This window comes from Schistocerca serialis, chromosome 2 (assembly GCF_023864345.2).
Source record: "Schistocerca serialis cubense isolate TAMUIC-IGC-003099 chromosome 2, iqSchSeri2.2, whole genome shotgun sequence".
NCBI classification, from domain to species: domain Eukaryota; kingdom Metazoa; phylum Arthropoda; class Insecta; order Orthoptera; family Acrididae; genus Schistocerca; species Schistocerca serialis.
The window spans coordinates 549,527,360-549,540,083 of NC_064639.1; the positions used below are offsets into that span (position 1 = coordinate 549,527,360).

At 39.5% G+C, this 12,724-nt stretch overlaps 1 protein-coding gene across 1 annotated transcript in view; it reads right to left on the minus strand.

Moving 5' to 3' along the window:
* Nucleotides 1–12,724, minus strand: part of LOC126457537 (homogentisate 1,2-dioxygenase) — a 109,848-nt gene that overhangs the window by 16,633 nt on the left and 80,491 nt on the right. The window contains exon 8 of the mRNA XM_050093895.1: nucleotides 4,139–4,265. Coding sequence (XP_049949852.1) covers nucleotides 4,139–4,265 — 127 coding nt within the window. The remainder of the gene's footprint in view (nucleotides 1–4,138; nucleotides 4,266–12,724) is intronic.

Below are 12,724 nucleotides of genomic sequence, written 5' to 3' on the forward strand. Positions count from 1 at the left end.
AAACAGTTTTTACTGTCTACAATTAAAAACAGTATTTTTACAGCATGGAAATAGCTTAACAGGGATATAGAGGGATGTTTGATATGAGTCATCGGCTTTGAGCAGTGACACAGGAAGCATGTGACAAATGCCATAAAAAATATGGTGACTATAATGTGATGTTATTGGCAATTTTTTCAAATAACCACAACGTGTTTTTTTAGTGAACATTGTTTGGCCTTGCCAACTCACAACTGTTTCAACCTAGCCTAGACCTCAGGCAAAGCTACAGATCTGTCTGTCACCATTACCGTTTCCTTTTTTTCCTTTCTTTCACTATCACATTTGTTGGCTTTGCCAGCTCACAACCAAACTGGTATCTTCCAACCTAACCTGTACCTCAGGCTAAGCTATACATCTGTGTGTCAGCACAAATAATTTTATTTTTTTGCTTTCATATTTGATGGCTTCGCCAACCCAACAGAACTGTGAATATATGCACCAAATATATGCATCCATTAATATTATGTCACTGGCCAAAGCTGAAGACTCAAATCAAACATTCCTCTTGACCCACTTAATGGTCTACACATCAAAGTTTTATGTTTAAAGAGTCAAAACACAGTTCAGGCAAATGGGCAACACAACACGTGAAGTCACTAAATCTTTAATTGCGATAGACACCAAAATAATAAAGCACTTTCCAAACACTGACATTTCAGTCACAAACACCATGTGTAGAGCAGTATATACATCTGGCATAACAATGACCTCCACTCTCTCTTTATCACTCCCGACTCTCTGTTGATGCCTTCTCCTTCAACCTAATGGTATAATTCTACATTGCTCATACACCTTGCTTCACATAATGCTTTGAAGATTCAGATTACATTGGTTTACAGTTTTATAGACAGTCACAATTTCATGTTACTCTGTCCATAGCAAATGACTTCAAATGTAATTTCAACAAATAAGAAAGTATCCAACATCAGAATAATTTAAAATGGCAATCACATTTGTAACAACTAAGTTGTGTAAACAGAAAAATTATTATACCAAGAATTAAATTTGCAAAACTCTTTCTAAAATAACCTTTTCAATGCATGATGAAAATAAAGCAGGAAAGTAGTAAAAGAGAATTTAGTGAAAGGGAAAAAAATGTATATCAGCCAGTAGTGTTATGTACACATGCTGCAGTAATGGCTCCAGAATACCAAGCAATGACTCAAGAGATTCTCTACAAAATGTAAACCACTCTTTGAAATCATTGTCGACATGCATCACAAAAGGGTCTCGTCTCTCCATTAAAACCATTATTCTTGGGCTGTCTACCTCTTCTTCCATCCCCATTTGTTCTTTGAACTCCAGGTAATCCGTAGAATTCAATACTTAACACACAAAAACCAAATAACACACCTCACTCTCTAACTTTACTCTTACCAGTGCTCTGGAGTAAATTTTGGCCTTATTTCCTCCTTAAGTTACTAATGTAGCAGTGTACTCCATTGAGCAAATAAATTTGCTTTGGGAGTACATGAAAAATTTACTCCTGTAGTAATTTACTCCTTTAGTTCAGTACTCTCACCTGGAAGGTGTCAATTTCCTTCTCTCTCAGTAACTTTCTATTTCAGTTTCACTTACTCTTGGTTGGTGCTCACCACTCTAAGGGTTGTCAGTGCTGACTGAGCCAGTGTTGTAGCATAGCTCCCATGGCGATAGCAGATGTTTCTACCATTAGTTTTATAGGTTCATACAGTAACAGATGTGACAGGGGTACAGTCTCTGTTATGGCTGATTCCACTTAAATAAATACAGTCTTTACCTATTCTTCCTGTTGCAGCTTGTCCTCTGATTGAGTGTGCCTCGAAGAAATGTGAGAAGTGGTGCCACCAAAAGTGCATTAGTGTGGATGAATTGGCGTTAAGAAGTTGTCAGGTTTCAAAATTCATCACAATTTTATGTATCATGTGAGGCTGTGGGAGATGGCTGTGTTATTCTGTGGTGGTCAAATCCCTTTTGGAATGATATAATATTACAGGAACCTTTCTCCACCACTTCAAAAGGACACTTTGATGGTTTTACAAGCAAACAACACTCTTACAATCTAGTAAACATTTGTTGTAAATGGGAGCAATATTCCACCTGAGTGGTTGCCTTCATGAGAATGTCATCAATGTAGATGTAGTATTATTCCAAATCTCACATTATCTTACTGATAAAGCTTTGGAAAGCTTGCACAGCATTGCACAAGCCAAAGAAACCACATGGGCTGTATTGCAGTTTTGTGGATGTCTTCCAGTGTGAGTGGAATTAGGTAATAAGTTCCATCTAGTTGAACCTCAGAAAAATGTTTGCCTTGCAGAATCATGGGGAAAATAGTCAATAAGGAATAGACACACTGATACAGACACCACTGCAGACTTGTCAAATGTCAATTTACTTGCATAATTGATTATCTTAATCTATCAGGCACATAAATTGTCAAAAAATAGGAAACATACAGCAATCAACAGCTATTCTTTACAAATAATCATGAGACCCAGTTATCAAGAGCCCACAACTGAAAAATGTGGTTATAACAATTACAGATAATTGCCCACCTTGTAGGAAAAGCACAAAACTAATCAAAAGAAACTGAACTGAGTTAATTATTTCACTTTTCTATAAACCAAAACAATATGGAAAGGTATCCATTTATGTGGAGCTGCTTCATTTATGGCACATATTGCTAACTTTTGAGCTACCACTATTTTTGTAGTCTAAGTGAACACTTTCACACATACAGACACTCACATGCACCCACCAACTGCAGAAAGGGAAGTACATGGCCCTTTGTTAACCCTTCACTCATGAGGTGACTTTTCTGCAAAATATACTATGAGGTGAGATCTCTGAAACCCTTATGTTTAAGGCACAAATCATATAAAATTTACAATTTAATTTATGTAACATTTATTTTCAGAATTAGTTAAGTGTTGTTTAAACACTCCTTGTTTATTTTATTGCAATAAATAAAGCCTGCAATATTTTACTTTTTATCACACAAAATCTCGTATCTTTGAGGACTTTTTAAGCAGTACCAATAAATGAACTGTTATAGAAGTGAATTTTAAGTTTGGCAAAATTGTATTATCTCTGTAGCAAGTAAATTTTCACAAAAAACTAAACTCTAAGGTTTAAACTTGCACATAAATGTTGCCCTTTGTGGGTACAGAATTGACAGTCAGTACTAGGACCTATATTTTCATTTAATACAACTTGGAACACATTTGATTTGAACTAACACTTTAAGTATTTTGTTGGAGGAACATGAAGGTCCCCATCACAATTGTCCTGAAGTTCCTTCTCTAAATGATCCTCCACTAGCAGAACTGTGATTACTGGCTACTGTAAAATTTTTCATCATTTTCATCTATTTCTTGATGTCTATCACTGACATCTTTCTCCAGCCACTGATTAATAATACCATCAAACTTGGGATCATCAAAACTGGCACATTACTGTGAACATATACTGAAGAAAACAAGTATGTAGTTCACAAGGTGTGATATAAGAGACCCCCAACACAACAATAAACCAAGAAGGTGATAATGCAACCAATAACAAAATATGGCAGGGTTTATGATCTAATAAGAAGGATGGGGGATTGAGGGGCCAGGGGGTAGAAAAGCAGCCCACCAGAATTAACTTTGGAGAGCAATTTCGAAAATTTTCTCATTGTCTGAGAGACCACACATAATTAATTAAGGGTTAAATAATTTAGTGGTATATAGAAGAGTAAAAATTGTGTTAGTGGCCTCTTTGCCACTGGAAGTTAAGACTATAGATGGCTTAAGCTCTATTGTTCAGCAAATGAGTCAATGAGAACAAAATATACAATACATTAACAAACTTAACTACATAATCATGTGGAGCAAATGTAAATAAGTTTTGGCAAACATTCATCCATAAGAACACTACTAAAACAATAAAAATTTTTGTCAGAAAGAAGTTTTCTACTCTTGTTATCTTTTATGGAATGCCTACAGTTTGAAGTGGAGGGTCTCATAAATATTATTGAAATAATACATATCTTGTTTTGAATACAGAAAATTAATAATATTATTAATAATTTAAAACAAAATTTATTTAATAATATTTGAATATGGTTCATACATACTGTGATAATAAGGAGGACGAAATGTATGTTCTTGCACCGACCATCTAGGTGGGAATATGACAAAATCAGCAATAGCTGTTCCTGGTTTGTTTGAAGGGCAAGTAAGTACAGTAAAGATTGATGGATCCTGCAATTAGAAGAAACAGTGAAGTTTACTTAATAGAGTGAAATTATATTCATGTGTTTTTGTTGCATATGATGTTTGTTAGATGTTTTAATTTACATGAATGCCTGTAGTCAGAAATAACACTTTTCTGTTTCAGAAAGAACTCTACTTATAATAAACCTATTTAACAGCACTGTTGAAGACAAGTTAGTTTGTTATTTTATTTCTTCATTAATGCAAATACTAAGAATGTTTTAAGTAATTGTGTTAACCTCATTTCAAACAGTTAACGCACATGATAACAAATACAAACTACCTTTTAGATACATTTATGTAGAGAACTTTCATGGAGGCTTAATATGAAGATTTTATAAAGTGTTTATTCAAGACACTAGCATGTCACTGAATTATAGGAATTAAATGGCCTAATACAAACATGTAAGTACATTCTACAGGCTAAATATTGTATATAATAATTAAACTAATTGAAAAATCAAGTGAAAACCTATTGATCTAACCATTATAAACAGTCTACAGGTAATGACATACAGAAAGCTGAAAATAACTTTAACAATTAGGAAATATGATCATTTACTCCACAACAAGACTGTATGAAGCAGATTCCTTTTCATTAGTGAACAATTGCTTAACCATATGTAATGTATCATCAATATTATATAGGAGAGAGGGAAGATTGATTCAATAATTTAAAAAATTCAACAGTTAGTTTCAGACGTCTCTGCACAAACCATGGAACATGCTGCAGTGGCTTATGTGGAAGTGAGCAGTATAATGAGAAACTGCACACATTCTGTAAATATGGCTCAGTGTTTTCAGGTGTACATAAATATTTTCTTTACAAAATATCACTGTAATCCAGTAAATATCAGGCTACCAGTGCAGATTACTGCACTGTAGGTGCAACAGCATTGGAGTAGTATCTGTGAAGAGTCCAGACTAATCTACAGTCCCTGCCAACACCCTATTCAGTAGTTGAAGGGGCAATAGTCAGGATGACTGATTGATCTGGCCTTGAAACATTAGCCACCATGGCCTTCTTGTGTTGGAATGATGAACAACTAAAAGAAAGGGGAAACTACCACTGTTATTATTTACCATGGATGTGTACTTCTTCTGCACAGTTTAGTGATGATAGCATCTGTTTGAAAAAATGGTACAGAGGTAAAGTAGTTCTGTCAGAGGCATTCCCTATCCTACTGAAAGCAGTGCCTCCTGGGAAAGCAGCCACGTGGTCTATGAACCTAACTGCAACCACTGTTTGGCATTCTACTTGGGCATGACCACTAACAAACTAACTGTTTGCATGAATGGCCACTGCTAAAATATGTCCAGGAGACAGCTAGAGGTGGACACTCCCTGGACCTTATCCTTAATTCCTGTAGCCCCCTGGTCTCAACCTTCACTAGTGTTTGTCCTCCACCTGCCTTTATCCCCTTCCCTGCTCCTATTCCAGCCTCACACATGCCTTCAGCACAATTGCTTTGTTTAGTATCCTTTGACTGCCATATTTAAGACTCATTACTAAAATGAGTCGTATCTAACAAATATTTGGAAGTAACTTCTAGAAAAGTTCGGAGGTGGTACAGAATTCTAGATCTGCTTGAACATATTCATTTTGACTGTGTCAACAGAGAAATTCACATGAAAAACTGTTTAATTACAAATTCCAAAGCTCACATTCCAGTGCTGCTGATAAGCACATCTAAAAGTAGAAAAACATTGAATTTTTGTTTGTTTCTTTGTTAAGGAGGATGGGGGGCATTGATGAGTGATGGTTGGAAAGGAGGGGAAAGTTACTAAGAATAGAGATTCAGGGGATCCCACCTGCTGTGAGGGCAAGGAGAGACATGAGCAAGGAGGAGCCAGATAGAGTGAGGTCAAACAAAGTACACTGGTAAGTACTGCCTCAGCTTCAGTCCAGATATGATAGGAGGAAGGAGAAGTACTATGATGTAGAGAGATGAACTGAGTAGTGCAGTAAAAACTATGATGAAGGTGGAAAAGGTGATGGTACAAAACCAAAACCAGCATGACTCTGCCCTCTGCCAATCTCTTCATGGGCCACCAGGAAGATGCATTCCTCAACACCCAGAAACTGAATCCCCTGGCTTCATACAGATTTTACAATGAAGGCTTTCACAACCAGATGTCTGAACTGCTCATAAATCTTCTGGGTTGTATGGTCATGGTCTATGAAACCTTTTCATTCCTGATGTTTTACACAGAGCTGTGCTGGACTTATTCATAGGTACTCCTGGTTCCATTGAATCTTTCTGTGAGGTGGTAGCAAGAGTTGGAAGCATGTCCCATTGTGCCCACTGGAGAAACCTGGGGGCACAGAGCACAGTAATGTCTCCCTCTGATTTTGGAACCTTCAGTCAGAGCAATTGGCCCCTGCCTCTGGCCCTGTTCTCTCCTGTTTCATATTCCTAGGCTGGCAGTCACTCTTTATCTCTGGCCCCAGGATGAGCCCTTTTATTATTCCGTAGTTTTAATAATATATTGTTTCACTGCCTGCCTTCCAACATTTACTCATCATGCCCTCAATATCCTGTACATCCCTAAAACATGGGCAACTGTGGCAAATGTACCTTCTCCACCACCAAACTCATGAATGTTGACACCAAAAATCTTTCCCAGTCTTTATTCTTCCATAACTACCCCAAATTCTATGCAAAAAAATCTGTTGGATAGTCTCCCTCTCTCACCCTTTGACTAATACAGCCCCCACTTCCAAAACCTCTTAAGCATCCCCCTTGTCACAAAGCACCACCCAGGCTTTGACTACCTCAATAGATTAGACTGTACCATCTTAAATCAAGTCCTGAAATGACAACCTACTGTCACCTTCCCTCACTCTCTTAACCTTCATAACATCCCAGACATACCATATGTCATTCCCAAACCATTATCACCTACTCCAAGATTCCTACCCTGAACCTGTACCCATTCACTAGCAAGTAATTCAGCCCTACCACTGGTAAATCATACAGTATCAAAGGCAGAGCAATTTATGCAACCACATATGCTGTTTATCAACTAAGACAGCACTGCACAGCATTTTACACATGGAAATGAGCATCACAACACTAGCTGAAAGCATATGTGGCGACTATTGACCAACTTGCATGTAATATGTTTGTTTGGCAAGCTCTTTGCGAGCAGTGCACTGAGAATCAAGAATGTATATAACTGTATATGTGTGCTTCTGAGTAAGAAAATAGTGCTTATTACATGTGTTATAGTATACATCATTGGATCTGGCAATCCTACAACACTAAACCCATACTGGTGACCCCAAATTTTGTTCGCGAGTGCTATGACAAACTCTTGTACCATGAACGGTACACAATGGATTGCTTGCCACCCACTACACCGCACACGTGTCAACTAGGTTTTCCAACAGACACTTTGGCATTGTTTTCCAATCATCCACCTTGTGTTCGCAATAGTTTGATGCAGTTTGTGAACACACCGACTAACTGTACTCAACAGGACAGTGCTTCTACATTCCCACAGCCATGTGTGCCAGCATCAGATATGAACAATAACTTTTCATTACCATACATGAGTCAGCAGTCGTGTGGCAGTGTTCTGTACCAACAGAATGTTTTTTTGCACACAAAACTTTGAATGGGAACATTTTACATTGAATATGAACTTTCCACGTGTTCTGAGTGCTCAACAGCTGACACAATGTGCTCAAACCCCATTGACTATGTTTATGGGTTTCCCAACTGCCAGTGTGAACTGTACAACCGAATCAGTGGTGGTACAAATTGAGCTGGATGCTCAAGACAGGAAATTTCATGTTTATCCTGGAACTCCGGATTTTGCATCACTGCCACTGCTACTGACCTGTCGGCCTGAGACACACAAGTGTGAGCATTACAGGTTTGCCATACTGCATCGAGTGTGGGTCCATCATCCCCATCAGTGTTCATGGTCAACAACGGTACTGTCCAGAGAATCAATACCACAGAAGGTCCACTGGTACATGCAAAGGTTAGGCATTTAAACCTGGAAAAAACTTAAACACACCAAAGCTATTATTCAGGAACTTTTAGACAGTAAGACTGTTCTCCCTTCCTCCAGTAGTTGGTCGTCACCCATTCATTTGGTGCCCAAGAAAGATGACACTTTCTGCCTCTGCGGTGACTATCAGGTGCTTAACACCAGAACAATTCTAGATAATTATCCCATCCCAAATATTCAAGACTTTGCTGCCCAACTGCATGGGGCACAAATTTTCAGTGTAATCGACTGTCACAAGACATACCACCAACTGCCAATGCCGCCGGAGGACATTGAAAAAATCGTTATCATCACCCCATTTGGGTTGTTTGAGTATTTAAAAATGCTGAACAGATGTGGCAACAGTTCATCAACTCATTGGTTGGAAAGCTGGACTTTGCATGTGCGTACCTGGATGACTTGTTAATTTTTTTTTCCTCCCTCGAGGAACATGAACTTCATTTAAATACAGTATTACAACTATTACAAGCAAATGGTGTCACAGTGAACAATGGTAAGTAACAACTTTGCCGCACTAGTGTCACTTTTCTGAGCCATGGGATTTCTGTTGACAGCATCCACCCCCTACCAGAATGGGTCAAGGCCATTAGTACGGTGCCTTTGCCCAATGATTTTCAAGGTCTCTGCCACTACCTTGGAACGGTAAATTACTACCGCAGACACATCCCCCACGGCACCAACATACAAGCCCCACTGACGGGTGCTCTCAGTTCAGGGTCTCAGGCGGTCACGTGGACTCCAGATATGTGTCACCCATTTTGATAACCTAAAGTTGGCCCTACAGACAGCCATTACGCTCACTCACCCCATTCTTGATGCTCCCATCTCACTTACTACAGACGTGAGTGATACAGCAGTGGGGGCAGTACTTCAGCAATCCATGGGTTCTGTTGTACAGCCGCTCAAATTTTTCTCCCACAGACTGTCTGCTTCCCAACATAAATGATCGACCTTTGACTGGGAACTATTTGCTATTTATGCCGCTACCATATATTTACAAGATGATACATAAAGTCGCCATCTCGTGGTATTCAATGACCACAAACCACTGGTTATACTTTCTGTAACCCAGGTAAGGACTCATCTCCAAGACATTTTCAGCATATGGACCTCATATGTCAGTTGATGGATGAAATACGTTATGTCAGAGGGGCAGACAACGTCGCTGCCGATTTTCTATCTCATGTGTCAGTTTTATCTTCACAACTGGACCTCAGTGAACTCCATACATTGCAAACAGAGGATACTGAACTTGCCACATTGCACTCCGATGTTAAAACAGGATTCAAACTAGAGTTATGGACACTTCATGGGCTTTCGTCACCCATCTGGTGCGACATTTCAACAGGACACATATGTCTGGTGATTCCTGCACCTCTCCAACAGGACATTTTTAATAGTATCCATGACTTGGCACACCCTGGTATAGGCACCACCACATGTCTGGTATCTGAACGTTTCATTTGGCCTGGGGTAGTAAAACAATGTCGCATTTGGGCGTGAAGGTATGTGGCTTGTCAGCACGCAAAAGTAGGATGCCATGCACAGCCCCCCCATGGGTACATTCAATGTGGAAAAAAGAAGATTCCAGCATATACACATCGATATCGTTGGGTCATTACCCCCTCAGGCCCCTTCCATTACATACTGTCTACCATTGACAAGTTTACCTGCTGAGTAGAGGTAATTCCTCTCACTACTATCACAGCTGACTCAGTGGCCCGAGCCCTTTTATTAATGTGGATCTTGTGCTTCGGCTGCACAGTTTCTATCACCACTGACCAGGGCCGCCAGTTCGAGTCTGCCCTCTTCCAACAGCTTTGTGAACTGTGTGGTGAAATGATTTAGGGCTACAGCATACCATCCCCAGAGCAATGGGCTTGTCGAATGCTGACACAGAAAACTTAAAGCTTCCCTGATGTGCCACAGAGGTGAGTGGGCCGACACCTTACCATGGGTAATGTTAGGCATTCGGCCTGCGTACAAAGATGACCTTGGCACATCCCTGGCAGAAGTACTGTACAGAGAGCCCATCAAACTCCAAGCAGAGCTGGTCGAGCCTTCACTTCCTCCAGATCAAATCTGTGATATTTGTTGGGCATGTTAAGGAGCTAATAACTAACATTCGTGTGCCCCCTCCTCGACCGCACTCACTCCCTCCCATATTTCTGCATAAAGACTTGGCATAGTGCACTCACATCATGGTGCATGGTGACACCATCCAACTGGCACTCAGAATTCTATACTCGAGCCCACACAGAGTCATATCGCGGCGTACCAACACATGTGAAGTGCTCATTAATGGCACACCTCAAATGATAACTGTCTGCCACCTCAAACTGGTGTGGGCTCTGGGAGAACTGCCTGATACTGCACCCAGTCAGCCCGCACATCCTGCTACACCTGCGTTGCATGAGGCATCTATGGATGCTCTGCGGGTAAGTGACACCCATTCCTGCATATGTGACATTACCCACTCCCAGTCATGTGACAGTGCTACAGGTGCTTGTGACATTCCACTAGAGAGTGACAAGTGTGATGACTCCCCCTCCTATAGGCAGCCCCCCACTTCTCCCTTGTTAGGATTTAGTGATGTATCAGGGGCCAGCATCGGAACGTGTGTTGCCACCACCATCGACTCTTGTAGAGATTCTGTCAACCCGTATATGGAAGAGGTAGTGAATGTCAACACAGATTTTCTTTGCAGCTCTAAAGTGTTTTTTGTTATCTTCTACAAATGAGCCAGTATCCCCAATGACAACTTAACCCAGATTCATCTTCTCCAATCTGTCCCCTTGCCTGTTGGTATTGACCATCAATGGTAAAAGTCCTACGTACTGTAACTACCATGGTTCGTCACAACCCACCATCCCGTCCCAGATTCCTCAACTTCTGTACGAGGATTTGCCCGGTCAGGCAGGACCATCCGCCCCCCTCACTGGCTCGAAGACTTCAGTTACTAATGTTATGTAAGGTATGGTTTCAGTTTAAACACACTCTCCCTTCCCCCTGGGTGTTTCCTTTACACATATGCCCCAATATTTATGTTTTGTGCTCCACACTCTAGGGGATCATTGGATCCAGCAATCCTACAACACAAAACCCATACATAAATAGCCTTAAAAGAGCTGCCAGCCATGGGTCGCCCAGTTCTCAGTTCCTGAACAAGTTCTACAGCATGACTCAAAGAATCTGAGTGCCTGCTACACCACATGAGTCATTTAGTTATTTGGATCCCCTCAGCTAATGCTTTTATTTTTTCATACTTGTTGCCCTCACTTCCTTCTTTCGCTTAGTTATTTATCTCTTAATCATTTTTCCTCCTAGTTCTTAACTGTGCCATTAATTTCTATCCTCTTTTTGTCTTTATCCCTCAATATGTCTTCATCATCTCTAAACTGAAACATTGATTACCAATGTACTATGTTTGACTTCCTACTTTCTATGGCAACTCCTCCATCATGCTTGTCTACCCTTGCCCACACAACAGGTGATGCCCTCTCATCCTGGTGTGAGAGAGACCTGCACTTCCTTTTTAATCTTCCCCATTGTATCTGTCTCTTCTCCCTCAGGAAGGAATAATTGCTCAGGAAGATACAATGGTGTCATTTACTGTTATATGTGTTTATTGGCAATAGTTAATATTTTTCTTCCTTCAGATAAGTGTAATGACCAGCAATTCTGTCTCATAATTTTATAGTTTTCATGTATGAATTTTCCTTTTGACAAAAAAACCTCACATTTTATGAGATTTCAAACAAACATCAGCACCAGAAGTAGACATTGATGATCTTACACTAAACGAGACACACTGAGTAAAATCACTGAGATCTAGTTGTATAACAAGTTAAAATAAACTCATCACAAAGATAAACTAATACAGAAGCTCTGTTCACCACGTTTTAGCATAAGAAGCATTTCTCATTAGGGAGACCTGAGACAAGAGCATTGCCTTATTCAACACATTTTCATTCCCATGTTACTGTACAGAATTGTCTCCCAGGATAGTGACAAAAGAAAAAAAATTGTTTATTAAGTGGAAGTGAGTAGTATAATAAGAAATTGCACACATTCTGTAAATATGGCTCAGTGTTTTCAGGTGTGCATAAATATTTTCTTCACAAAATATCACTGTAATCCAGTAAATATAAGGCTACCAGTGCAGATAAGCAGCAGCTGTTTAGTATAACAGATGAGGCAGGAGCCTTTTTCCAAAGTAGCATAAATTAATTAAATTAAATTTGATATTATTAATTTATTCATTGATTAATTAAATTTGATTAAATTTAGATAGCACAAGTACGAATAGCATAATGGAGTATTGTGATAGACTTTTTTTTAATGCAGTACACGGATTAAGTTTCTATGATTTCCTAATCTTTTGTTAATCCATGCATTGACTTGTTCCACATCCCTGAAGGTTC